Here is a 26988-nt window from a genome sequence, read left to right on the forward strand (position 1 = left end):
ATCGCGCAGCCATTGTTTTGAGTACGATTTAAACTCCAGCATACTGTTTTCGGTTAGTTAAGAGATACTGATATGATTGCTGTTCCGTCCGATTCAGCTTTGCTTCCTTTTTGGCATGTTGGCCAATTTTTTTTCGTCTGAATCCTTGTGCCTGCCTTGCTTCGGCATTTTCTGAATTTGCAAATCCATACTGCAGAAATGGTAGATCTCGTTACATTCACTTTTCTGTCTAGTAGAGCTATTATAATTGAGTGTAATTCTGGATAGTTTTGCTCGAAAGTGAATAAATTCTCGACGGGATGCACACTAAGGATAAATGGAGAGAACGAAATCATATAGAGATTAAAGACTCGCGTTAGGATGTTTAGTTACACAGCAGTTTTCTATTTAATCTTAGCTCGATTAGTTAATGCAATCTTCTTTTAACAACAGCCACCGCCACGGCATGCAAGGGTAATATTATTATAACAATAGAGAAGATGTAATCCCAGATATTGTGTACAGCTGGCAACTCACGAACGGAAAGTTTAAAGAGCCTCCATGATTGATGTACAGTGAAAGAGATTTTTTTGTTAAATTCTTATTTTCCAACCTCCCCCCCCCCCCCCCCTCCTACTCACGGCAACAACAAACGATGAGGGGATTTTCATAACGAATATGTTGTCGAGCCGAAGACAATACTTAACTTCAGCTATAGAGAATGAAAGTACTCAATTATTGATAACGTAACAGGCATACACCAATGTTGTAGCAAAAACAGAAACTTTAAAGCAATCCACACCACACAGCATCACACAAACAGGGGAAGTAAACAAATGTAAGAAACCGTAGCACCAGCAAATAGGTAAACAGCAGATGAACACAATGAGATTATGTACGGCATAGAGCAGTGAGCTGCAAAGCTAGGAGGACACGGAAGTAGGCTCACTACAAACAAACAAAACTGTCGTATGACCTGTAATTTAAATTATTTCAAACAAACAAACAAAACAAGAAATTTGGAAAGCAAACAAATAGATTTTAATTATTCATAAAAAAAGCACAGTCGCCGATTATGTGTATGTTGCTGCTCTAACATGCCCGGTTACAGTAAAGATGGAAAGAAACAAGAGATGTGCGTTACACACCGTTAATCTATTTATTATTTGCTGGATCAGTGTTCTCGATAATAAGTGCGCGGGATAGATTGCGAGCACACGCCAGGCGCAATATTTTAACCAAATCTTCCGTGCAATTGTTCAACAGATTGGAATAAAACTTCGGCAGTAATGCTGTTTGATCGTGATCTTTGGCCGCTTCGCGATCGGTTACATCCTGCTCCATGTTCATATCGATGTCCTGTTCGCTGCTGCTGCGTTTCTTCTTTCGACGCTGTTCGAGCATCGGCACGAGGTCCATCTCCAGGTGCTCTAGGATAGTATACGTTTCCTTTGACGGGATGATCGGTTCGCTGAACTCCAGCAGTGGTACGGCGTCTGCCATTAGGCACGGCCAAAAGCTGCAAAAGGATCGAGGTGGATGAGATAAAGATTTAGTAAACTCGTGGCAGCATAACGTTCGCATTGTGACCACACTTACTACGATGGCATGATCTTTGAGTCCATCAGGCGCACCAGCAGGTCTGCCGCTTTGTCGTATGAACGCTCTCGGTAGAATCTACGGAAATCGTAGTAAGCCCCCAGGAACACCAGCCGGGATGAGATGAAAACTTTTGACCCAAGGTGAGAGACCTGCTGCTCGCACAACAGCTCGCCGTGGTTGCAGTAGTGTTCGAGGAATATGTTCGCCACATCGCGGACGTACGAACTATCCCGGGAGCGAGTCGCCCAGTCGAGCGCACTGCTGTAGTTCTTGTGTGCGAGGCTGCGCTTCGTCATGACCTTACAAACCTCCGCCACTACCTCGGGATAGCCGTTCTGGCGTGCAACGGCAATTATTCGATCAGCTTGACGCTCGGTTTGAAACGGAACACGTGCCAACAGAGCCTCCCGGGCGCCCAAACCCTCGGTAGAGGAAAATTCCAAATAGTCCATGCCGATTTGCCAAAAGGTGCTGTGCGACATCAGCAAGCTGCCGTAATCGAACAGCAACGATTCCCGGACCATCTTTCCGTCCGAAACATCGCCAACTCCGCGAGGCGATTGCTGCTTTGAGGGTGATGTGTTCTCATCCTCGTCGGCGGCATTCATCTCCAGCAGACCCGCGTGGTACAGCAGGTCGACAATGTGCACCGCGAACCAACGATTGTCCGGGAACAGTTGCACCTGTTGCAGCACGCTCACAAGATTATTCTCCATCACCGAGAGGACGAGCTTGTCAAGGAACTTAAACTGTCGTTCGCTAGACGCGTTTGCCGGTGCAGCCCTCCAGTTCGTCAGAAACTGGGCGATCCAATCGTTGGCGTACTGACCCAGTTGATAGTACTTACAGCTGGAATCGGTGTAGAGTAGGTAGCCGGGAAAATATTCATACCAGCACGTGGACGATCGAAGCTGTTCGGACCACGCTTTCCGTTCACCGCTCACTAGCCGCAATAGTTCCTCCAGCTTCGGCTCGGCGGCAAAATTACCAGCCGCAACCAGCGTGCGCACATTGTCACACCAGCACTGCCATTGCGTTTTGTACCGGTGAACCGACAGCCCACTGTACACGCTGTATATCGGTATGGATTGGAGCAACTGTTCCGCCACCTGGAAGCAGTGCGTTTCGGAACTTGTGTGCACGCGTAACAACGCCCGAGCAATCGTGGTTTGTCCCTGCAGTATCAGGCCTTTCACGACGGGCCAGTACTCTTCCTGCTTGTCCAGCTCTCGTCCACTCTGCAGCATCTCGGTAGCAGCACGCTCCGGTTCGGGAAAATGGAACCGAATCCATTCTAGCAGCGACGAAACGATCGCACCCGACGAGTTGCTATCGATAACCAGAAACTCTAGCAAATGCCAAGTACATTCGATCGAATAGAACAAGCTTATAAGGTTTCGGTACGCCTCCAGAGAAGCATCATCATCCGACAGCTCGCTGACCTGCTGGTTCATCGCCTGTAAACCCCTTCTCACGATGGAACGATATTTCTGCGATATTTTCACGTAATCGATTGGTTTGGCGGGATTTTCGGTAACGTCATACCGCAACCGCTGCAGCCGGTAAAACACTCGACTGCCTTCCGTTACCATCGCTCGTATCGTGGGTTCTTCGAAGATGAAATCGGCACCGACCATGTTAACATCAACAGACGAAAGGGTTTTAGTCGTAGCGCTAGGAATAGTACGGAACGGCTTTGGTTAGTTTGGGACAAAAGGACGCTCGTTCTTCATGCCTCACACCTTTCGCGTTTTTCTTTACCACCGTATGCATAGCATCCAAACTGCTGATCCGTAATCCAAGCTATGTTCAGTCCCAACTGTTGCCCCAGCGTGTTGGGTACCTTCTGCAAGAGCAAACGAGCCATTTAAATCGACATTCTGTTCGAGCATAGTTTAATCATTTATACTTACAATATCGGATGCACACTCTTTCGATGCCATCGCTGAAATAAACGCAGAGAATTGCACCCGGCAAGTGAGTGAAAATGACACTTTTGACAGGTGGGTCGCTGAGCAAGGTTTGTAAAATACATCAGGCCGAATAGGCTTTTCGTGTAATAAATACAATAGCTATGTATTAAGTTGATAGTTAAGTGGAGATAAAAGAAAGTAAGGTTCTGGTCTTAAACAAATAGTGTGGGCGAATACAATTCCGAATAATAAGATGTTTTGAATAAGATCATTTTTTATCCAAACGAATTCGCATCCTTCATTTCATTATTCACCTTGATCCGGATCTCGATTGTCAAATGTTCTGCATGTGCTTCTCTGCTTTGATGAGCTTGATGCCAACAAACGAGCATCATCAACCACAAACAAAGCTCAAACCATCAACAAAGATTTGCGTTCACTGAGATTGTGTTGTTAATTTCCGCAATGTCGACGGTTTTACGCGAGAAACAAGAAATAGAACATTCAGAGTGGTCACCGGAAGAGGAAGTGCAACTTTTTCTAGCCATGGAAGGTGCGAAACCGGTCGGAATAAACAAACACTTCTACATGGCTTGCATTGTGGAACGCTTGTCAAAATCACTGCAGCGAGAAATAGCAAGCGATGCCGTCTGGTCCCACCTTCGAACGATTTACAACCTGAAAGCATTGGACGAGCTGGAACCGATGCCCTTTCTCAACGAGGAGTGTGATTTCTGTCTGCCGGAATCGGAATTCAGTGCTGCTTTTGCGAAACGCCGACTGGAAGATTCCGAACGCGGTACAACCGCTACGGTACCAGGCGAGCACGATTCGAAGAAGGTTGAAACAAAGCCGGAAACTTCGATTACGAAACCGTGTGGTAAGTTGAGCTTCGCTCGTTGCGACGGTTGATGTTAAGTCACATTTTTCTTCAGCTTCCAGAACGCCTGTACCATCAGCTCGGCAGGATGGTAAAGATGGGGAAAAGGAAGATAAAGACACTAAGGACCGTGGTGAAGTAGGGACGGGTAAAATAAAGCTTAAGAGCTGTGATAACGTCGGAGGGCACGACGTTGGACCGAAACGGTCACAGAAACGGACCCGCGGATCAATGTCCACCGAGGCAAGTCTTTCCAATGCCTCGAGTCCAGCCAACACGCCGCCAAATGGTCCAAATACGAAGCGTCGACGAATCTAGCTTCTGTATTTTTGTTGTTGGTCCACTCACTTTGCCATCTGAAGCAGACTGTGGACGTTTCGATGGGAGCACCTAACCTCCGTCATGTAAATACCATTACCCTTACTTTATGTTTAAGTTACTCAATACTCTTTACAGTGTTTCTTAGAACGATCGTTGAATCTAAGAATCAACAGTGCGAATCGATGGCACAACTAGGTCACACGGTGACGGTGAATTGTTCATCTGACGTTGGCATTGTTTTATTCTAGGATGATTTGACGCAAAGCAATGATTTCCCAAGAAGCACAATCATTTGAATTTCAATGATTTGGAGCATTTGTGTGTGTTGTTTTAAACAAACGCTTCAGTTTATCTTAGTCAGCATTGTAGTCTTAAAATAATCTAGAATCTATGCTGGTTGCATTATGATTCTGGATCCTATTTCCGAGCGTGGAAACTCGGAAGTTCTGAGAGAATCATCTTAAAGTATCAATCAACGGGACGACGACCGAGTACCTGCCTGCCGGAAGACCATACCGTGATAAAATCCGGCGGGAAAACAAATTCTCAAGTGACGATGACATCGCGGACTCGAGGTGGAAAGGGAAAAGTATTGCTGCCTTTGCTATGTTCGTAGCCCCGGATAACAAGCTAACCAGCAACATTCAGAGCAGCATTGTTCGGGAGAACAGTGTATATTATGCGTCTGTAAAAACTTCTACCCTAGGTACCATGTACCCGCACTGTACAGCAGGAGAATTAACCAGTAGCTCGCTGAGTAGTTTGCTGTTATGGAACCAGTCCCGCGACGATAAATTGGTACATGATATAGGAACTCCGAAACTATGGTTTTCCTTCAAAGACAGGATTACTTGGTCTACACTACCCCATCTGGTGAGAGGAAAGCAGTCATAGACGGCGCATGCTGGAAATGGAGTACTTGATTTGCCATTGCAGTACGACGTGCTCAACGGTACGGGCTAAGAAGAGTAATATAGTTGCCTGTCATCAATTAGTTTATTAAATTGCTCTGAAATATATTTCGCAGACGAAAAGTTAGTGACATTCATTATCCTAAAGGAAGAATGAAGTGTAAAAAGTAGTTACAAATCATTAATTTTTTTCCAAAAAATATTGAAGGATGGAAAATATAATGCCAAACTGTCACTGTGCTGAACTGACGTTCGCGTGAACCAACCGCTTCATCAATGATCTGTCAACGGGCAAATTCCAAGCGCAGGCGAGAAGAGCTCAATTCGGAAGAAGAACAGAATAGTTCATTTCCTGTTTTTCTAGCAGAGCAAGTGTTCGGGTGAAAAAGATTGTATCGTGTTACCTGTGTAAGTATTAAACCAATCTTCGTAGGGCAATATTGCATTCGAAAGCTAGAGATAGTGTTTATCGAAGTTGGCTTTGCTATAAAAAGTCGTGTGCGTTCATTGTGTAGCCAAACCTACGTACGGTTTCCCACCGACGCGTTGTCTCCAACGTGTGGTTAAATTTATCTCTGAATTTTCTACGCCTTTAATTTGACTCTGCCGCTAAGTGCAGAAACACACAATTGGTAAGTTTGGAGAATTTGCAATTTGGTATAATTTTTGGATAACCAGTATGGAACTAGGTCAGTGCATCTGCGGCGTCAATACTTCGTGTATTGTGGTGACGGGCCCAAGTAGGATCAAGAGATGTGATGCGTGGGTACGAGATCATAATTTAATTAAAAATTGTTCGCATCTGCAAGCTTTTTGTTCAAAACAGTCATATTCATGTACGCTTTCATGATTTTGCAATACAGCAGAATCGGATGATAGTTTCCAACGCTATTATGCGCTTCGGCTGTCATTGTCACCCCTATGTGTATGTATTGGTGAAGCAATTGGTAGCGTGGGTATGACAATTTTAAAATGGCGGATGCTATTTATTTTCCTTGGTGTATCAATACGTGTGTGCGCGTATGTGTAAATTGGTATTTCTTAAAACTACTGTTTCTGTTCCTGTATCCGTAAACTGAAGAGAAGGATGCAAAAAACGAATGCTCGGGGATACAATTTGACGAGCGCTGTGGTCGCACTTAACGAATCGGTCGAAATTCTGCGATTCCCACAAGAACCGTCTGCTCTTACGCAGGAGTGACTATCCAGCTACGCCCTGGTAACAAAATCGTAATGCTTTTTCGCTCTATCTAAGTAACAAGTAAACCTACCAAAGCGAGAAAGGATGAAGATTTTGACATTTGGGCGGTTAAACCAAGTCAAGGAGATCTCTCGAGATTGTTGAGCCAAAGAAAAAGAAGGTCATCCAACTACTTCTTCTTCTTTGGCACTACAACTTTGCAAGGTCTCGGCCTGCCATTTCTGGCCTTCTGTGACTTGGTTTTACCCGTAGCAAAATAGTCAGTCCTGCGTACGGGGAGGCGATCTGTCGCATATGGCAGGACCGGGGTTCAAATCTCATCTGGGTCGTTCTTCCTCTGTGAGGAGTGACTATTCAACTATCTTCTTCTTCTTTGGCGCTATAACCTCGAGAGGTCTCGGCCTGTCATTTCTGGTTTTCTGTGACTTAATTTTTACCCGTAGAAAAGTAGTCAGTTATGTACGGGGAGGCGGTCTGGATAGGATTTGAACCCCGGCCCTGCCGTGTGAAGACCGTCGCCTCTGTCACCGGACCTCCGACTATCCAACTATACGGTATCAATAAGTCTAGTAACCCAGTAATGGCAGGTCTGACCTCAAGCATTTCGTTCGAAGATCGATTGAAGGACTGGATTTGTGATTTGATCGACAGTTACTATGATTATGATTGAAAATGTATAGTGGATCGGTATCAAATCCCACTCTGGCCGTACACTGCAGCAAAGATTGCCAATCAGTTTACGTGGTATAACAAGTGTAGTGAAGTCAGCATGTCCTCGCAAGTCGTGAAGCATAGGAGAAGAATAACAAATAAGAGAAGATTATGCTTGACAGTGTAATGTTGTTACAAACAACTGTATTGCTGAAAAACTGTATGGATTTGACAGATACCAAAGCTACTGTTTTGGAGAGGTCTGATGGTTGCTGAAATAGCGCTGTCGGTCTTTACACGGCAGGATTGGAGCTCGAATCCCATGCGGACAATCTGACAATCCGCCTTTCTGTACGATGCACTGACTATCTACTTGTGGGAAAAATCAAGCCAGACGGCTAGGTGGGGATGAAGCATCCAAGAGGAAAAACAATACAGAAGAAAAAATAATGTTCCTGCTTTACAGCTGTGAAGTGCGCAAGTGTAGTGATATTGTTATTTTTCGATGATTTTGTTTTGTGAGTGGACAAAGCTTTAAGCGTTAAAAGCAATGCGTCCTGCGTGCAGTGAATTTCGTACATATACTTATTATTCGTGTTGTGTAGTTCAGTATGATTGTGCTATGTTGTGCGTAGGCTAAAGCAAAGTGCGAAAGTCTCGGTAAACAGTCTGAAATATTAAAAAGCTGTCTATTGAAAGGTGGGCAAAGTCAAAAATTTGTCGTCAAAAAGATAATGGCAAATCGTCAAATGACAGCCAGCCAGCCTAATATTGCCAAGTAAGCAGTAATAAGCCTATTACATGTGAAAGTTTTGTTGTGAATAATTCTGGAATTCCACTGTCAAATGTTTGTTTCCCCCAAGGTATGTAGATATAGAAGGTAGAGTTGTTTAGAGCAAATTGACATTTCTCGACCTGACATAACAGTTCCGTGGTGATCAAGGGGAAGGGTATTGAGAAGAGTGATGGCAGCGTCGGAGGAGGCGCCGGTGGTGGTATCGCTTGCGATTTTTGGACGAAAAATGCAACCAAATATCGTCAATCTTCTGTGGGACAACACTTAATATGCGAAGATGACCCATAAATTAGCGAAATTGCTCAAGGGTCTGAGAATCGAGGCTGTTTGTTCATGTTTGTAGCCCATACCATATGTTTTTGTAAACAAACTCTGACATAACTCGACTAAAATGTCGCCCTGTCAAATCGATAAAAATTCACCTTCAAAATACATACACCTTGGTTTCCCCTCCTTTTTTGACAGAAATTCCATGCTTCTCTTGTGATCGAAGCAATGGAATAATTATACTTCTCCATAGTGACAGAAAGCAAATAGATCCGAAGTCATTTTTCCGAAGCAATGGTAACTTCTGTTAAATAGCTATGACAGCAAAATTCCGGAATTATTCCAATAAATATTATTACGTGTAATAGGCCTATAAGAATTATAGGTTTATTTATATTTTGATTATGATGGCTTCACGCCGTATTGACATCTTGTAAGTCGAAAATTGTGCATCAAAAATATGTCAGTTATGGCATCAAGTCGTCATACTTACACATATACACTTACATATACACTGTCATTTTTTATGTGTTGCTATCGGAGTGCAGTGCAAAGTCACTCGTTTGGGTAAAATACTCGAGAAGGCCCCCCTGGAATCTTTTGTGTGCAGCACTGTGGCCCGTCATTTTTGTTGTACAGTGGGATTTCTGTGTGGTCAAAACCCATTTGATATAAACATTATGCATTGTTCCTTAATACTGTTAATAGACAGCGAGTAGAACTTGATAAAATACACTGTAACAAGTGGTTTGAGATTATGATATTCTTATGTTTCCTCCTTTGCTGAATATCAATGCAAGGTAACAAGTATTCATCGAATTACTGTTTCGTTACCGCCCTAGAACGCCGTGCATGTTTTAGGCCCGATTGTTCACCCGTAGTGCGATCGAAAATTAGTACGAAGCCCCTGTAAGCCAAAATGTATGGTAGGGTTAGCGTAGAGGGGGTTTTAATTTAATAATAATAATATTTTATTCGACTTTCTTCAACCAATTATGACCACACTGTAAGCACACTGTGAAGCTTTCGTAATGTGTACTGCGGATTGCATACCTTTAGGCGTATATCCTATAGTGCCTAACAAATTTTGTCAGGGGGGGCCTTCTCGAGTCTTTTACCCTCGTTTGTTAATTGCAAGTTGCGTTTTCGTATATTCTTCTTACTGGTTTTTAGAGATGCTAGGTCGCGCCGGCCATCTAATGGCTCCCCAGGTAACAAAATCATCATCCTTTCTCGCTTTGGTAGGTTTACTTGTTACTTAGATAAAGCGAAAAAGCATTACGATTTTGTTACCTGGGTCATTAGACTTCTGATGCCACGTAGTTTGATTACTTCCCATTTCGGGGAAAAAAGTCTAGCGCCGCAGTTATCTCTACCATTGGACCGCTCCTGTTTACCGGGGCCCTGGTAAAACTGTAAGATTAGCTGTTTGTTTTGAAATGGCTACAGAATCAGTCATGCTAACATACATATTTTTTAGTTGTAATTTTTTGTTTCGTCTCGATTGTTTCGTTTCTGTAACTTGGATATTAGACTGAAAACTATAAAACAACGCCGTGATGCTAGTCTACCTTGTGTTGTCAAATGAGTCAAAATGTCTGTCAATCTGGCTTGTATAACTTGCTTCTTACATGCACTATCTCACGTTCGTGCAGAGGGTTTTTGTTGATAAACGCATCAGCACTTCAGTAAATCTGCAAAACTGTTGTTGCGCGCAGATGTTTTGTCAGATGAACTATTCTACAACTGGACTAAATCAACTGCGTTTTACTCGTACCGTGGCAAACTAGTGCATGTGTTTTTATCCTTGGACTATCTTATAATCCTGAACATGTTCTTTGATTTTCTTACGTTACGCAAATCATAGTAATCAAAAATAAAATATAGTTTGAGCGTTTTGTTTAATTTAACAAAGATTTTAGGTGATAGATGATATTGAGAAAAGTTGACACGTACACTCTGGGGATTTTATAGTCTTCTGTTCCTTGCCCCTATGATATATTGCTTCAAACGAAATATTAATGAATTGTGGTGTTTTCGCTTACTTAGCTCGCCGAGAAATGTTTTTCTTTTATTACATTTTGCACTGAAAATTCTCGGAAAGATAAACCTTTTGTAATTTTTACACCCAAAGTTTTTCTTCACTTGCTGGAAAAACACAGAGTAAGTTCGAGTTCGACACCAAAAGTTCGATGAGCATGGTTAGTTGAAACACCACCAATCAATCATCGTGCTAATAGAGTTGTAGGTCATGTACTTAATGTTTTGATAACGTAAAGCTAGGCTTGTTAAGCCTACATCTTGTTTAGATATTTTCTCATCATTCAGTGTAGGCTTTTTATTTACAGTAAATCGAATTTCCATTAACAAATTTGTTTATAATATATGACTTTTTTATTTTTGTTTTCAGATGAAATGGAAGAATCTCGTGACATTGACTATACCCGATTGCGAGAGGAAGTCAATCTAGAGCTGGTTAATGCAATTGCTTTGTTAAAGCTAGTAAAAGATAAGGAGTTTTGTAATGAGGCAGAAAATCAGTTAGCAAGACTGAAAGATGTGATGATGGAGGACAAAAGGTGTGTACAGTACGGCGACGAATATAATTTAACAAAGTAAATAATCCCATTTTTTCCTCCAAAATTCTAGATTTAGAATATCCACTTTGCAAGAGTTTAAAAAAATCATCAGAAAAGGGGTGCAAAAAACTGTCTCCAAATTAGTGCTGGAAAATCCCACTCAACGAATTAATAGTGGTATTTACGGGTCAAATACACTGTACAATGTACCGAATGTGGAGGCAACAAGTTATTTCAATTCGCCAACTCATTGCTATTCACCTAATGATCGATTTGTTACGAATCCAGAGCAAAGACTAGCGTTAAAATATCCTAGGAAGAAAATTTGCAAACCCTACTATGACGGTACTACTAATACTTCCGGAGAAATGTCAGTGTCCCAGAATTCATTGTTCAAGCGAAGACATGAATTGATTGTTCCACAACCACAGCCAACAACATATGGTGAATATAGAAGGATGGCGCAGTATCAAAATTATTTGAGAACTCAAAACATGATTCAGACTGTAACAGTTAACCGAGTCTCCATAAACGATTATAAGCCACCCCAGTGTAGCCAGCCCAACGATTACAATGCCAGTGCATCGAAACAATTCATCAACAGTGCCCAACATTCAGCCCAAATCGATAGTTGTGAGTCAAATTCAGCAACTAATTCCGCCAAATTGTATAAGTCTAACGACAATAATAGTGAAGAAGCTCAAAACGAAAGCAGCATAAATGTTGAGCCCGTTTTGTCCGAGACTTCTGCTAAAACCAACCAGCAACAAAGTGATGACGATGGGTTAGTGACAGCCACTAAAGCCATGAAACAGCATAGTGCAAAAGTAAACTCCGTGACATCCACAGTTACAACCACCCAACAACAAAGTGTTAATGAAGACTCACTGACAGCCGCTAAAACCAGCCATCATCCAAGTGATCATGTAGATGAAGATCCAGTGCACGATTCTGGAACCAGTAACACTACCACTACTCTCCTTACCGCAAATGCTGAAAAACAAAAACCACTCAAACCGAAAAGTAAAGGAAATCACCGTGAACTGCATGATCTACTTTCATATACAACGGAAATTTTTCCGAAGTTAATAGCAAACAGAACAAAAAGTGTCTGTGCTGAAGAGGAAATCAATATGCAACTATTACGAAAATTTGGTATTACTAAAAGAGTGCAAATAGTATTAGAACGAGTAAATATGTGTCCGATTGTTTTGGAACATGAAGAACCTGGACAAATTGCACAACGCACTCGGAGCAAATCAATCGATACCAGGAAATGTTTGGGAGATTTAGATGCCAAATCTAGAAAACTCGAGCCAGTTCCGAATAAAATAAGTCATCGTCGAGAATCAAAAGCACTAGATGTGAAAGCAATTACATCAACAACTTCAGTCCAAAACAAAATTTCTCATCGCCGAGAATCAAAATCTCTGGATGTAAAGAAGCTAACGGCGGCAACATCAACTAGCCTCAAAGCTTCAAAACAAACTGCACGTAAATCTTCATCAAAACCACATAAAACTGTACATGCAGTAGCAACTAGTATCAAAAAAGCAAAGGAAGTAAAACCAGTGATTGAAAACGATTCTACCGAAATGTCAAGGAAAAGAAGAAAACCTTCTTCCAGTCCTCCACCATCTTCCGCTAAGAGATCTCGTTCAGTCACAAAAGATTCAAAGAATTTGCACAAAGAGGCCGAAAAGTTGCGCAACGTGGCCGAGCAGTCGGACGAAGATGACGAATCGACCACACTATCGCCAAGCGAGGACTTGAATCATGATGTGAAGCCTAACAATGATCCGGATGTACATTGTCGCAGTGATTACATGGAGAAATGTTGTCTCTGTTCGTACAACGGAGAGCTGATGGTTCATCATTATGTGTATAATCATCCAAAGAAGGCTGTGTATATTAGTCGTGTTGCTCCCGAGCAGGCCCGGCTAATAAGAGCAGATCCGTTGGGCATTAGTGGGCGCAAGGCAATTTCGCGGTATGGTGATCAGGAAATAATAGTATTTCGATGCCACTTTTGTGACCTACGGTTGAGTGAGTCGCAAGAGTTGTGGCTTGATCACATATCTAAACATACTGGCGAATACCGGTACAAATGTATGCTGTGTCCAACTTTTGCTCGGCTGCCGGTGGATAGAGTGCCGCATCATTCTATCTGTACTAATCCTTCCATGCAGCTGTGGCATACATACGGATTCCAGGAGAACCACTTGTATGCGTACATGTGTAACGTGTGCAACTTTGTACAGGTTCTGTCGGTCAACATGATGCGGCATATCCGGGAAGACCATCCAGAGGCTGGGTCGAGTAAAATAGGTTACACAAAATTTAGCTTGGTGAACTTCAGCCTGCAGGATGATGAAGCTGATCTGCCCTATGGTGCCATGAAGTTAGAACCCATCTTGGACGATACAAACATAATTTTACCAGAAAATATTAAGGAAGAAGTGGAACTCATGTCTGCTGAGGACAGTCAGACTGACCCGTTACAAGCCGTCGAACAGGAGCAACCGCCTTTCGTACAGCCAGAAACTGTTTTAATAAAACAGGAAAATTTTACTGATAGCCACGATGAATGCGAAACAAACGCATTTGAAAGCATCGATGAAAACGGAACTGATGTTATGACTACTGTAAGCGCTAGTGCGCCACAAGAAACTGAAGGTTCGCTGTCTAGTCGAGTTCGTGTCAAGCGTCTTCCAGGTGACGTGCTATCGGCAGAAACAGAAGGAAAAGGCCTGGCGAAAGTTTTAAAGACTACGGTTCCAGTAAATCATTCCCTCCCTCTCAATATACACAACAATCAGATGAAGCACCTAACCGGCGCTGCGCTAAACACAGGAATACAGAGTAATAAACTTGAAAATGTTCCAAAAAGTACAAATCAAGTGAATCACTCGCCCAAGCCTCAAGCAATCAACCATCAACTTCAGCGAAGCATAGCATTGAGCCCCAAAAGTGTATGCTCTGGCAATGGGCAACGTCAGCTCTCTCTCGCAGCGTCAATGGTACTTCTTAAGCCTTGGAGTGTAACAAATGGCGGTTACAGTGGGAAGATATTGTCGAAAAAATTAACTGTCCCCTTCTTGATAGCGCCATACAAATGCACAGCATTTGACTGTGGATTTTATACCGACAAAATGCAAATCATATGCACGCATTTGCAAAGTCACCAAAAAACGGCTAGTATGCATCCGACATTAAGCGAAAGTCCATGGTTGGAATGTTGCTATTGCGATCATGTTGGAACAAATGTGTTCACCTTATTGCAGCACGTTCAAACTGTGCACAAGGACTGTGGTTATCAGTGTGATCGCTGTTGCTATCGCAGCCGGGATGCCAGCAATGTCCGGGTACACCAACGGAACTATCACAGCGAACACGACGCCGAGGTCAAGATCTTATGCATACCGAATCGACAAAAGGCGTTCGAACTGAAGGACAACGACATCATTGTGAATGAGCTGCGATCCAACGTGAAGGCTTTAAAGTGTTCAAGTAAGTTGTTGAATGTGCAGAAAAAAAATATTACACTTTATAAAAGCATAAGGTAGTTCAACAAGCACTAATTCAATCCCTACTTGTTTTAAATTACAGTTTGTACTTCAAAGAAATTTTATGATTTGAACGAGTATCGCAAGCACATAATATCGCATAACATGAGTTACATGGCGTGTCATGTTTGTGATGATCTTCTACCTCCTAGAGAGTTGATCGATCACATCCATGCACACAACATCTACATGTTTCAATGTGTTTATTGTGCTTTTGGTAGCAGTGACATGCGAAACATAAAGAAGCATGTGGCGGACAAGCACCCTGAAAGATTGTTATGTTTTCACGTACGCACTTCAAAGGTGAGATGTCAGGAACTGAGGAGGACCTGCAGGTCTTAAAACTGGCAACAGTAAAAAAATGCTTTCTCATTTCTCTCTCTCTTCTTCACTACAGCCCAATGTTCCATCATTCATCCGAGTGCAAGAGAAGATATCGCCAGATCGTTTTGTACATTTTAAGACAGGTTAAGAATTATTTTATACATGAGGAAGACAAACTTATAAATTTAAGTATAAAATAAGAATAACTTTAAAACAACTTAAAAAAACTGCTTTTACTATTTCATGGCGTTGGTCTGGACAGGTTACTCATTTGTCCAGCGATCAATCAAACCAAATATCACAGTCTTTCTGGAGGATGCATCAACGCTATCGCTTTATTTTCTAAAGACCCACTACCACGCCTTTTCTGTCCGTATGGACTGGACGGGTTTGAACAACTGGCTAGATCGTTCGGTGGCATTCTCATGACATGGCCTAATTCTCTACACAGTTTTGTGCAGAGTACATGCATCGGAGCAGTCCGGTGGCATGGGCGATAGCAGCGTCGGCCATCACACGGCTCGACCGGAGATTTTCAAAATACAACCCTCCTGTCAAGCTGAATTAAAAAATTGCACCCTGTCAAAATTCTTTTCGCGAAAGGTTGTTGTGCATACCATTCTGTTTGCCAGCTAATAATAGTTTGACACCACTGGTAAAGGATATCGTAGGTGGCGTGGCGTGTAGCTTTTCCTGAGTGTTGTTTTTTGGAACGAATAGTAGGCAGGTCGGGTGGCAGAGGCGATAACGGCGTCGGTCTTCACACGGCAGGACCGGGATTCAAATCCCATCCAGGCCGCCTCCCCGTAAGCAGGGCTGACTACTTTGCTACGGGTAAAATCAAGTCGCAGAAAGCCAGAAATGGCAGGCCGAGACCTCTCGAGGTTGTAGTGCCAAGGAAGAAGAAGTAGGCAGTTATGCGAAAAAAGTGACTTTTATTTTTTGCTCCATCTTTTCTATTATGAGGGTTGTTGAGCGATTTTCTTGTTTTTAACATGTTTACCGTTCGATGACGGTTTGTTTTTACCTTTACTTTTGCTAACAAAACGCTTCTTACGTTGTATCTGCTGATATTCGAACGTAGGTAGCGTTCGAATGGCCGCTCGTTTCGGCGCTTTCCGTGCTACATTTTCGCGTGCCCTCTTAGAGCTGCCGTGCAGCTGAAGCATATACTCCGGTACTTCGCCACCAGCGGATTTTATCAGGTGTGCAATGCTACAAGTAAATCACGAATTCAAAATTGTATAATTAAAATCAACAAATGTCCGATGCAGCAGAATGTTAAAAGTTGGAAATGTGTTGAATGCCTACCTTTTCAGATTGACCGTGTCGTCTTTGGTGAAAAAGGTAACGGCTTTCCCCGGTCGACCCGCGCGACCCGTCCGCCCTATACGATGCACATACGAAATGGTGGACGGTGGAAAGTCGTAATTAACCACTAAATTGACACCTTTAAAATCGATACCCCGGCTCATTAACTCGGTGCATATAAGAATCCAAATTTTTCCCTCTCGGAAAGCACGCACAACATTGTCCCGTTCGCGCTGTGTACGGTCGGAGTGTATGACGTCCACATTTAGGCCATCGTAGATCAACTCGGTAAACAGCTGCTGTGCTCGGTCCTTACTCTGAACAAACACTAGTACCGGTGGGTGTAGGCCTCGTGCTACCAGCTCACGGAATGCAAGCAATTTCCCCGACTCGGTACCCGTGAATAGAAGTTGCTGTTCTACTAGCTCTACGGCTCCGTTAGGAAGACCGATGGAAAACCGGATACGGCTAGGGATGTTTCTAGCAACCCATTCATTTACCTCGCGTGTTTGAGTCGCACTAAAGAGGGCTACCGTTTTGGCCGGGTTGTTGCATGCAGTGATCACCGTATCGAGCTGTTCGCGAAACGAGTTTTTAGAATCTTCGAATAATTTGTCCGCCTCATCGATCACGACCCACTGAATGCTGCGATAGGGAAAGGTGAAAGCACACATGTTTCGTAACATTTATAGAAGAGCTATTAGGACAGAATTGCATCTTAACGCTAAATTGTGGAGTATGTAGCTTACTTGCTCAGATCAATTTTCGGAGGATTTTGCGACAGCAGGTAACAGATTCGGTTGGGCGTCGTCACCAGTATGTCGTAGCTGCGCCCATTACTGAAGCTATAATCACCTTTCTTTGGATCGTCCACTGTTTGAATCACGTGCGTCCGCAGGTTCATTTCATCGCCAAGCCGTAATGCCTCGCGCTGAATTTGCCTAGCCAACTCGCGCGTTGGACAAATTATGAGCGCCCGAAAGCCGCACTTCATCGGTTTCTTTAGATGGTGCAGGATCGGAATGAGAAAGGCAGCCGTTTTGCCAGAACCCGTGGGAGCGTAAGCATGCAGCGAAATAGACTTCATCAATACTGGGATGGCTTGCATTTGTACCGGTGTTGGTTTGCTGTAACAAGCGGCAATGTTGGAAACTAGCCGGCTCGATACTCCAAAGTCAGTGCTAAGCTGATCAAAAGTTTCGATGATTGTAGGCACCTCCGGGCTGTACCGGCTTTTCTTCACGTGGATCTTCAGCTCTTTGCGAAGTTGGTTCAGCCGGCTCACCTTTTGTTGCTCAATCTTTACAACAGCCCTTGCTTGCTTTTCCGAGTCCTTGCTCTTCGGATTTTGTTGCTTTTCGTCTTCCGAAACGTCGGATTCTGGTTCGCTTTTAATTTCGATATCTTTTTCCACCTTTTCAACCTTTTTACTTCCAACAGGAAGGGTAACGCTGGGCTCATCGTCGTCTGTTTCAGACTTTAGGCACACCTTTACTTTTGCTGCTGCATCGACATTTTCGAGCTATCACGGAATACAGTTTAGGTAAGTTTCCGCGCTAACCGAGATATGACTTCAATAATCTTACCTTCCTCTTGAATGGAAGTTTATTTTTGCTCGTAAACTTGGCCCCGCATGAGAGCTTCCGAAATAAATCGTTTGCAATCATGTTGTGGTTTCTGTGTTTCAGGATTTGACGATACGCTTAATCACCACACTTCCCGGTTATGCTTTGATTGTTTTTGTCTGGTTCTCGAATCGCTTGATACGTGCTGCATGGTACGGAAAACGCGGAAGCACGCACAAACGTCGAATGTCATGGTGTCGAGTTTGACGTTTTGAAGGGAGTAGGAATATCACAAAAAATGAAGGTTTTCGCATATTTTTCATCGGGGCGATGTGCTTTTTATAATTTTTCAAAAGGAACGACGTGTGAATGCGCAATTCCACTAAAATTTAACACTCAACCAATTGCTTTTTATGAGATTTTATTTGCAAATGATTATATACATTTTTTGAAACCCCAATTTAATTTAAATTGATTTTTGAAATAGGTTGAATATGTTTCAAACTGTTTGTGTAATGTTTCCAACGACAATCACGATGGCAATCAGCCACAGGAATAAATTTTGATTCTTTACGCGGTATTCTTGGTACATACATGTATTACTGATATGTCCTAAAATGTACGAGTCGCGAAAATATTTAGATCCAGCCAGTAGCGATTTTATATGGAAAAACAAAGAAACATTCAGTAGATTCAGTGAATCGATACACTTATCCTACATTTGCATATACATGTTTAACGAAGTTAGTTATCACAATAATTTCTTCCTCACACAGAAAGAGGACACCTTTCACATTCACCTCATACGCCACGGACATCGAACAAGGTTAGTACTCGATTTTTGGTATTTGTTTTACATTTCAAGTCGTTTCCTGCTTGCTTGGGGAACAGTTGTAATTGTAACTAAACTAACTACTGGCGAATACGATGGCACGGCATATTATACTAAAGTCGAAAGCTTGGCCGGAAATACTGCGCAGGAACTGATTGATGATTGTTGTATGTGTCACACAACATTGATGCTATAGAAATGCGATGTGCTTCGATACCATCATCTGCCAGGATATGATTACAGCTGCTCCGAGTAGGAGTGCAGCAGCAGAAGGTGTCGTACCGATTGCGGCGCCTCCATCATCGTCTTCGTCCGGCTGTGGGGTGTTTGCGCCGGGCAGTTCGATCGGGTTGTAGAATTCAAATTCCTTGTGGTTGAACGCATAGATCCCGAACGTTTGCATGTTGCTAATTGGGGTTGTCAGGTTCATCGATACGATTTGGCTGTTGCTGGAATAGCTGTGGGAATAAGATTTTCTTGTTAGAGATGTTGTCACGAGCAGAATTCTGTTCAGTAGCATACTTGACATCGGCCGTAAAGCGGTAGTGACTAGCGTCGTAGGAGTACATGCGCATGTCCAGTGTACTGGGCATCGCAAGCGTTCCGTTGGCGATGAACCGTCCCGTTATTGAGATGGAATTAAACTGCAGGTATTCCGAATTACTTTGCAACATCAGACCACAGCTTGCTATGCTTTGGTTTCTGCACGCAATCACACCACAAATGGATACGTGTGCGTCAGCGAATCCCTGGAAGGTACGAACGCCATCGAATACGGCCAACCGATAGTAGTGTGTTTTTTCGAGCTCGTCGTCCACCGTTAAGCTAAGCGAAAAGTCGCAACAGAACATTCCGTTGCAAACGATCTGACCGATGGATTCCTGTTGCCAGATTGGATTCAGCTGGATGGTGGTAAACTGCTCCAGAAAGTCCCGACCGATGCGGACATTTTCAAAATTATCGCCTGGCAGTCGATGATCGCTAGGTTCTGCTTTCGGTACCTCAAGCACATCGCTCGTTAGTGAGTGATATCGAGTGATATTGCCTGGCCCTGACTTTGGCACGGTCACGGTGTACAGTGCACGCGTAGGCACTCCGGTGTAGTGCGTCAACAGTGCTCCGTTGCGCCCGTTGAACACACCGGTGCCAGTTGCACCAGACGGGCCGTAGTTCGTCCCAGCAACGATCAGGTTGGCATCGTTAGCGTATGCCCAACTTTCGAAGATCTGCGTCGAGGTGAGAAACGGCGGCTCCGACGTCCAGAAGGCGGGAAACACAAAGTCCCGCAAGCCGTGCTTGATTAGCTCCAGTGTGGGCAATGCAAACAGGATGTCAAAACACGTGAACACTCCAAAATGTACCCCAAAGTCAGTCTCAAAACTGACCAACTCCGGTAGCGATGTTACACTCGTTCCCGGCTCCTTGAACAGATTGTACTTCCGGTATCGCGCAATGACGGTTCCGTCTCGGTCGAACACGACATCCGTGTTGTAGAACAAGGTTTTTCCCTGACTCTGCACATAAAACTGTTCCGACAGATTGATCACCAGATATTTACGCACTTCCCGTGCGAGACAGGACAGGGTGACTAGGATGGTTCCGTGATCGTCACAGGGCGCCACGCGTTGAGCCGGATCGGGCACGAATACTGTGTCTGAGAGGGAGTTGAGCGTTAGCTCCGGGAACACAATGATGTCGGCAGGCTGTAAGTGACAAAATTGTGTAAGAAAGTAACATTAGTAACGCGTACTTCAAGCTTCCGTTTTTGGCACAGCTTCGACATCATGTGAGACGCTTTTAATGGTGGACGGTCAATGAAATCCCACAACTTATTGGTCTTAGGTGCTGCAGTAAAAAGAAACTAGTTTACTAAAGGCACACGGCCACGCTGGTGTTTGATGCAACATTCTCCACAGCAAGTGCACTTCAACACGATCTTACGCTGAGCTTATTATTTATGAGTATAAGTAACTGGGCTGAACGACACCGACCGTCTAACTTAGACGGAGGTTAAGCGAAAACTAATAATCCCTATTAACAGGTGTCTATTACAAAATAATTTGTGTTGTCCCGCGAAATGTATAATTGTTGACCAGCTATTTGGAAAATTGTTAACAAGTACAATTGCACTTTGTCATAAAAAATGCAAATTTCTGTTTCAGTATAAGAGATTCAAGAACACACAACTTGTCACGTTTAGGTTTGCATGGAGGACGTCTGCTTGTATACTGCCCGAAGCTGATAAGCACGCAATTAAATGCTCAACTTACACGACCATCAAGCATGAATGAAACTATTGGCCCAGTGCACGGGGCATTAAACGTACCTTCGCTTCCGGAGATCGGATTAGCTTGCTGTACTCCCTAAGATGCAGCTCGGTCCGTTCTGCGATGGGCATCGTCATCGGTTCGGGATGAAACTCTACTACGGACACTACGTAGCTGTCGCTTTCCGGCGTGGATCGTACAAAGTGCACGATCTCCTCGATTGTTCCCTCCTGGCTGAAGTCATCATAGTCATCTGACGCATTGGCTCTGCACAGCTGGGACACAGCGAGCACCACTGTCGCTAATTGGACCACAGTCCACCAGGGATTCTTGCTAAGCGTCATACTATCACTGTGGTCTGTTTAGAAGTAACGGCGATCGTGTGTGCGATTCTCCGCGAGCACATTGACAGCGAAGAAGACGACCGATCGGGATCACAATCGCACCCTGTTGCCCTGTTCCGGTCCAGGGCCGATGCAAGACTGAGGCACGCTTGTACGTTTGATTACTACTAGCGAGTTTCTTCGGGGGTGCACGTTATCGTCGCCATGAGTTCTTCGTCGTGGTTCCTTTTTTGTGGTCTGTGCTTCTCTAGATCCGATAGCAGGGCGGTTTGCGTGCTGTGACCAGTCCCAGCGCTGATAGTGGAACGCTGCGGACTTGTTGTGGCGTAGTGCATTCTGCGTAATGGTTGAGCGAAAGACCAATGAGTAAGTTGCATTCAATCACACTACACACCAAGGTGCGTACTGGAACGTTGATATCGAAGAGGCGAGCATGCACTTGGCACGAGAAAAGCCGTTTGATCGCTTCATTAAGACAAGGTAAGTGAACAATGTTATCACAAAACCCCTTTCGAGAAACAACAATGCAAGAGTTTCTGTTATATCTTGCCTTCATCGAAGCTGAAATATGGTGCACTGAATGACAAATTACGACACGATAATGATTGAAGGCATAAACATTGAAACGCTACAATGTAGCTGAATGATAAGATTCTAGATTCTTTTTCCACCAGATGTTGTTGTCAACCCGATATAGGTCAGGAAAATGATTATAGGTTAGCAACAATCAATATTTTTGGAGGTCATTCAGGAACTAAAGCAGACGACTTTTATTCAAATAAGACTGCAACACATTCAAGACCCTGCAGCTTCGTGTTCTTCGAAATAACAGTGACTCATAGCAGTGTGATAAACATTAAGGAAAAATACACTACGGACTTATTACTCACCGAACTCAGTAGAACTGATCAACAAAATGTAATGGTCGGATGAACTTTAATTTCAACAGATGGAAAAATATTCCCAACGATTTTGTGGACTGATTTTTCAGCAATTCAAAATAAACAACACAACCCACAGACGTTTTACCACTTTACGGCAATAATCGTCCGGATTGGAAGGACCGGTTTAAAGCACTTGTAATTGCACCTTTTCTTTGATTAACAAAAAAATTTTACATTAAACCATTTTCTGTTTGATACCGTTTCTGCACACCTGCCGCCCTCATGAATTTACGGAAGCACGACCACATTGACTCGCACCGAGCGCACATTAACACATTCTTCTTCCACTGTTCCGGTGCTCTCCGGAGGTGCTGCGCTGATAACGCATGTCATTGGAATTCAATGGGCGCAGACGACCGCACACATACTGCACCGGATCAGCTGACGCACGATTACGGGGCTTACACCTTCACCAAGTTGCACGTTTGTTTGTTTTCGTTTTTTCTCTCGTTTTCCGATGCGCACGACACTAAGCGGAAAGAACGACACGCATCCAGAACGGCGCAAGCGGGATTCGGCACTGAGGCGCGTAGGAATGGAATGTTACCGATAAAGCCGCATGACGACCCGGATGGTGACGGTTTTTGGCTGGCCGCACGCAAACACACAACGGCGCGTGAGGACTCACTACTAGCGCACACGATCGCGCTTCGCTGATAGAAGAAGCTTTAACGGCAAAAGCACACTCACGGCGGATGGCGCCTGATGCACTGTGGGATCGGAAGGTCATACACGCTGAGTATTGTAATTTGAAGTGCAATCTGCTACTATAATTTCGATTCAAATTTGAAGGATCGTTTAGGGGAAATTAGTGAAACAATGATGAAAAAAAAAATTTGGAAAATGATATAGAATAACAACACACTCAGAGTCACTCACTTTGTAACCGTTTGACTGAAAACCATCCCATAGTGATGGGTGGTTAGAGTGGAGTGACTCACCTGACAGGGTTAAACTGCTTGCGCGTGTGCCTTAAGCTCTCGCCTTCAGCCAAAGTCCGCCTCGAAGACGACAACACCGAAGATAATAACGACGGCGATGATGATAATGATGATGATGATGATGGCTAGTAGAAGTACCCGACAACACACCTTAGTTGATATGTTGGTTGTATTAGAACACGGAACAGCATTCGCGATGCGGTTGCTTGGCCTCGCGGAAGTGGTTAAAATTTTAACTACAACCTTACCCACGGCAAGTGACAATTCTGTTTAGCACAATTAGTACTTGGTGCACGGATTTTAATAGCTGCGATTCACCTCACGTACTGCCTCGATTCCATTCGACGGATGACTATTATCAATTTGCTTGTAACGTCGTTCAAAAACATATTCAAATGGTCGTTCGATCAACGTGTGCCGATTGATGGTTGAACAACAATTTTGTTTAAAGAGAGGCTCTAGATCTCAAAACTCTAGAGATCTCTTAATTCAGTGCATAGTACAGCGATCTGTAACGATCACGTGCGGACGGGTAAATCCAAATATGACACAGTACGCAATTAAACTCGATCGTGCCGCCCATTTTGGGTAACAATTCTATCGATATTCTGTTGTGAAGTTGTGAGTAACGTTGCTGCCTCCAGTGTACACAGGTTGAAAGCGGCAAAAGGGAAGAAAAAAAAACAAACAACATTGGCAAGATAACACAATTGCGATGGTGAGCCGAAATTCCAAGACGGAAGCCGTTAATGTATTCCAAGCTTATTGAACAGCGCAGAAGTGCGTTCATTTTATTTCTGAGCTGATTCATCCGGATCGAAGTTATCGAAACATGTAACTGAGACGTACAGATATTTTTGATGGGTGGTCCATATTTTCCGGTTGGATATGTTGGCGGAATTCAAAAATTATTTTATTTATTTAATTTTTACTCGAACCTTCAGAATCCCTTTCAACAGACACTTCCCTAGAATTGAAATTCGATTGTCTTAAAGATTTGATGCGTTGTATTAAAAAGGTGCAAAATACGATTTAATTCATTCGTCGAAAGGGACACAATAAAGAAGAACGTGTCAGGAATGTGAGAGGACCTTTTATGGCTTACCGCAGGTATTGTTGATGAACCTAATCGGTTCAACATTGTTGGGATAATGCTCAAAATGATATTGACAAGTATTGGTCAAATAGATGGGGTACGGTATCATTCGATATTTGGCACAATTTTTGCTTTCTCGACAAAATCAGCCCACAAGATTTGATTGCAAATTCCATCCAAACTTTGACCATTTTTGAGGCGTTTGGGATGTTGTTTTCTTTCGTGTGTGTGCGTAAATGGCGAAAGATTGAGAATCTAAATTAGATTAAGATTATATGTATTTATGTACATGAATATATTGGCCATTTGGTGCAGAGAGGTCGATAAAAGCTTTGAAAAAAGGACTTTATGATCCTTTGTTCGGGATTAACCCCACAGGGCCTTATGCTCGTAGGAGACCGGGCTGCTGTAGACAGTGGATTCGTGCTCGTACACCGACGAAGGAACCGCCTTGTGGACGTAGTGTGGCTCTTTCACGTACACCGGGTACGACTTCTCGACCGGGACTGGGTAAGGTTTGGCCACCTCCACAACCTGCTTGTGGTAGACCGGAACCTTTACCGGAACCTTCAGTGGGACGGGATAGGGACGGTCGACATGCACCGGAACCTTCTTCTCGATGTACACCGGGACCTTCTTCTCAACGACGACCGGAACCTGCTTTTCTACGTGCACCGGGACCGGAACCTTCACAGCGACTGGGACCTGCTTCTCAACGGCCACCGGGTATGGGACGGCAACCTTCTTCGTCACCGTGACATGGTTCGTCACCTGGTGTTGGTAATCGTTTCCGTAGTACAGATCTTGTCCTCCGTAATATTGGTCGTAGCCGTTGTTCAGCTCGACGATGCCGCGCTTATCCTTCTTGTTTGCCTCTAGCTCGCTGTTGCAAAGGGCAAGGGCCAATACGGCCGACAGGACGATGAAAACCTGGATAAGAGGATTAGATGATTAGACATTTTCAAATATTTCGTCCAAGAAGGTGAACTACCTTCATGTTTAGGCTTGGTTTCGATGGAGCTCACTCGATCGCTGAACGTTTACTGATGATCACTTTCGGTTCAATGGTTGGCTTTTATACTGAACCGATCGCTTTTCCTTTGACCCTCACTTTCATGACACCACCAACTGTGCGGAATTGACCTTGCTTAGTTCAACACTTTAAATCATCATTTTTTAAGTTTGTTAATTATTATGGCATTTTTAATAAAATAAAAAATTTAATAAAATCATGTACGTCAAATCAGTAATAAATATTTTTTGCACAGTGGTTTTAACCACGTCCCTGAATTATCAGAAAAATCATGGTATTAAACCGAGTGTTTGCAAAAAAAATAAAAATAAAACATGTCACAGATTGTTTATACCGTCTTGCTATAAAATTGAAGTCTTTGCGAAGGTGAGGGTCAAAGGAAAAGCGATCGGTTCAGTATAAAAGCCAACCATTGAACCGAAAGTGATCATCAGTAAACGTTCAGCGATCGAGTGAGCTCCATCGAAACCAAGCCTAAACATGAAGGTAGTTCACCTTCTTGGACGAAATATTTGAAAATGTCTAATCATCTAATCCTCTTATCCAGGTTTTCATCGTCCTGTCGGCCGTATTGGCCCTTGCCCTTTGCAACAGCGAGCTAGAGGCAAACAAGAAGGATAAGCGCGGCATCGTCGAGCTGAACAACGGCTACGACCAATATTATGGAGGACATGATCTGTACTACGGAAACGATTACCAACACCAGGTGACGAACCATGTCACGGTGACGAAGAAGGTTGCCGTCCCATACCCGGTGGCCGTTGAGAAGCAGGTCCCAGTCGCTGTGAAGGTTCCGGTCCCGGTGCACGTAGAAAAGCAGGTTCCGGTCGTCGTCGAGAAGAAGGTCCCGGTGTACATCGAGAAGAAGGTTCCGGTGCATGTCGACCGTCCTTATCCCGTCCCAGTGAAGGTTCCGGTAAAGGTTCCGGTCTACCACAAGCAGGTTGTGGAGGTGGCCAAGCCTTACCCAGTCCCGGTCGAGAAGTCGTACCCGTTGTACGTGAAAGAGCCACACTACGTCCACAAGGCGGTTCCTTCGTCGGTGTACGAGCACGAATCCACTGTCTACAGCAGCCCGGTCTCCTACGAGCATAAGGCCCTATGGGGTTAAATAATCTCGAAAGATATCGAATTGCTTGAAAGATGCTAATAAAGTACGTTTGATTTCTATCTTTAATCGACTGTGTTTCTATTTGTTCGCAGTTGTTGCTTATTCCATTTTTCGACCGTGTGTTCGAATCCTTGTCAAGAAATTGGTGATCGTTGTCTCAAGGAACGCTCTGAAGGCACTCGATTCTTCTCGCTGAATATATGTTCTTTCTTTTGAGAGCTTTCACATTATGGATAATATGAAACATTTTCAAATAAAAATAAATCAATATCTTTCTATCGCTAGTTCGGTTTATCAAAGAGTTGATAAATTTAATAAGGATTTATGTGAGATAACGTTGTGATAGGTGCTTTCCGTTGGCCTAGGCGATATTGGTGTCGTTCTACACAAGGCAGAACCGTGGTTATAATTCCATCCAGACCACTCCACGTACGCAGGGTTGACTACTTTGCTACGGGTAATCTCAAGCTACAGTAAGCCATAAATGGCAGGCCGAGAACTGTCGAGAAAGAAAGAAGAAGATGAATGAAGAATAAACTAAGAGCTATGAATAA

General features: G+C 43.6%; 6 protein-coding genes across 11 annotated transcripts; 2 read left to right on the plus strand and 4 right to left on the minus strand.

The window, feature by feature from the left end:
• Positions 1–1040: 1040 nt before the first annotated feature.
• LOC118507164 (nuclear pore complex protein Nup75) lies at positions 1041–3640 on the minus strand. Its single transcript, XM_036045228.1, has 4 exons — positions 3495–3640; positions 3324–3427; positions 1579–3255; positions 1041–1498 (listed from the first exon to the last, which is right to left on the minus strand). Exons 1-4 carry the CDS (start codon positions 3522–3524, stop codon positions 1135–1137), a joined length of 2175 nt encoding a protein of 724 aa, XP_035901121.1. The 5' UTR covers positions 3525–3640; the 3' UTR covers positions 1041–1134.
• A 195-nt stretch (positions 3641–3835) lies between these two features.
• Positions 3836–15217, plus strand: LOC118507157 (MRG/MORF4L-binding protein-like). 6 transcript variants are annotated; one of them, XM_036045203.1, is made up of 6 exons: positions 4885–6014; positions 7925–8157; positions 10932–11100; positions 11171–14610; positions 14710–14969; positions 15064–15204. In XM_036045203.1, the coding sequence occupies exons 3-6, from the start codon at positions 10937–10939 to the stop codon at positions 15136–15138; spliced, it is 3939 nt and encodes a 1312-aa protein (XP_035901096.1). In that variant the 5' UTR covers positions 4885–6014; positions 7925–8157; positions 10932–10936; the 3' UTR covers positions 15139–15204. The 6 variants fall into 6 exon arrangements, 5 of the variants coding, with proteins under 5 accessions (XP_035901099.1, XP_035901096.1, XP_035901095.1 ...); XM_036045202.1 differs by lacking the exon at positions 7925–8157 and having other exon boundaries at positions 15064–15217; XM_036045204.1 differs by lacking the exons at positions 4885–6014; positions 7925–8157 and adding an exon at positions 6072–6238.
• Positions 15218–15905: 688 nt separating this feature from the next.
• Positions 15906–18117, minus strand: LOC118507166 (probable ATP-dependent RNA helicase DDX52). Its single transcript, XM_036045230.1, has 4 exons — positions 17888–18117; positions 17051–17823; positions 16302–16946; positions 15906–16205 (listed from the first exon to the last, which is right to left on the minus strand). Exons 1-4 carry the CDS (start codon positions 17966–17968, stop codon positions 15950–15952), a joined length of 1755 nt encoding a protein of 584 aa, XP_035901123.1. The 5' UTR covers positions 17969–18117; the 3' UTR covers positions 15906–15949.
• Positions 18118–18444: 327 nt separating this feature from the next.
• On the minus strand, positions 18445–22882 carry LOC118507168 (vanin-like protein 1). Its single transcript, XM_036045233.1, has 4 exons — positions 22200–22882; positions 21025–21645; positions 19221–20401; positions 18445–19156 (listed from the first exon to the last, which is right to left on the minus strand). The coding sequence occupies exons 2-4, from the start codon at positions 21307–21309 to the stop codon at positions 18889–18891; spliced, it is 1734 nt and encodes a 577-aa protein (XP_035901126.1). The 5' UTR covers positions 21310–21645; positions 22200–22882; the 3' UTR covers positions 18445–18888.
• A 1664-nt stretch (positions 22883–24546) lies between these two features.
• Positions 24547–25551, minus strand: LOC118507177 (zinc finger protein 512B-like). The gene is made up of 2 exons (XM_036045248.1): positions 25282–25551; positions 24547–25220 (listed from the first exon to the last, which is right to left on the minus strand). Exons 1-2 carry the CDS (start codon positions 25285–25287, stop codon positions 24657–24659), a joined length of 570 nt encoding a protein of 189 aa, XP_035901141.1. The 5' UTR covers positions 25288–25551; the 3' UTR covers positions 24547–24656.
• Positions 25552–25681: 130 nt separating this feature from the next.
• Positions 25682–26500, plus strand: LOC118507178 (zinc finger protein 512B-like). The gene is made up of 2 exons (XM_036045249.1): positions 25682–25809; positions 25871–26500. The coding sequence occupies exons 1-2, from the start codon at positions 25804–25806 to the stop codon at positions 26432–26434; spliced, it is 570 nt and encodes a 189-aa protein (XP_035901142.1). The 5' UTR covers positions 25682–25803; the 3' UTR covers positions 26435–26500.
• The last annotated feature ends 488 nt before the right edge of the window (positions 26501–26988 follow it).

This window comes from Anopheles stephensi, chromosome 2, assembly GCF_013141755.1.
Source record: "Anopheles stephensi strain Indian chromosome 2, UCI_ANSTEP_V1.0, whole genome shotgun sequence".
NCBI lineage: Eukaryota > Metazoa > Arthropoda > Insecta > Diptera > Culicidae > Anopheles > Anopheles stephensi.

Excerpts from the sequence above, each read along its gene's own strand:
- LOC118507164 (XM_036045228.1), bottom strand. The coding sequence starts at position 3,524 with ATGGCATCGAAAGAGTGTGCATCCGATATT. Across the intron at positions 3,256-3,323 it reads GGTAAAGAAAAACGCGAAAG|CGCTACGACTAAAACCCTTT; the intron begins GTGTGAGGCATG and ends TACTATTCCTAG. Across the intron at positions 1,499-1,578 it reads TCAAAGATCATGCCATCGTA|CTTTTGGCCGTGCCTAATGG; the intron begins GTAAGTGTGGTC and ends ATCCTTTTGCAG.
- LOC118507157 (XM_036045202.1), top strand. The coding sequence starts at position 10,937 with ATGGAAGAATCTCGTGACATTGACTATACCCGATTGCGAGAGGAAGTC. Across the intron at positions 14,611-14,709 it reads GAAGGCTTTAAAGTGTTCAA|TTTGTACTTCAAAGAAATTT; the intron begins GTAAGTTGTTGA and ends TTTAAATTACAG. Across the intron at positions 14,970-15,063 it reads TTCACGTACGCACTTCAAAG|CCCAATGTTCCATCATTCAT; the intron begins GTGAGATGTCAG and ends TCTTCACTACAG.
- LOC118507166 (XM_036045230.1), bottom strand. The coding sequence starts at position 17,968 with ATGATTGCAAACGATTTATTTCGGAAGCTCTCATGCGGGGCCAAGTTT. Across the intron at positions 17,824-17,887 it reads AACTTCCATTCAAGAGGAAG|CTCGAAAATGTCGATGCAGC; the intron begins GTAAGATTATTG and ends ATTCCGTGATAG. Across the intron at positions 16,947-17,050 it reads CCGAAAATTGATCTGAGCAA|CATTCAGTGGGTCGTGATCG; the intron begins GTAAGCTACATA and ends TCCCTATCGCAG.
- LOC118507168 (XM_036045233.1), bottom strand. The coding sequence starts at position 21,309 with ATGACGCTTAGCAAGAATCCCTGGTGGACTGTGGTCCAATTAGCGACA. Across the intron at positions 20,402-21,024 it reads TCCGATCTCCGGAAGCGAAG|CCTGCCGACATCATTGTGTT; the intron begins GTACGTTTAATG and ends TGTCACTTACAG. Across the intron at positions 19,157-19,220 it reads CGCTTTACGGCCGATGTCAA|CTATTCCAGCAACAGCCAAA; the intron begins GTATGCTACTGA and ends TTATTCCCACAG.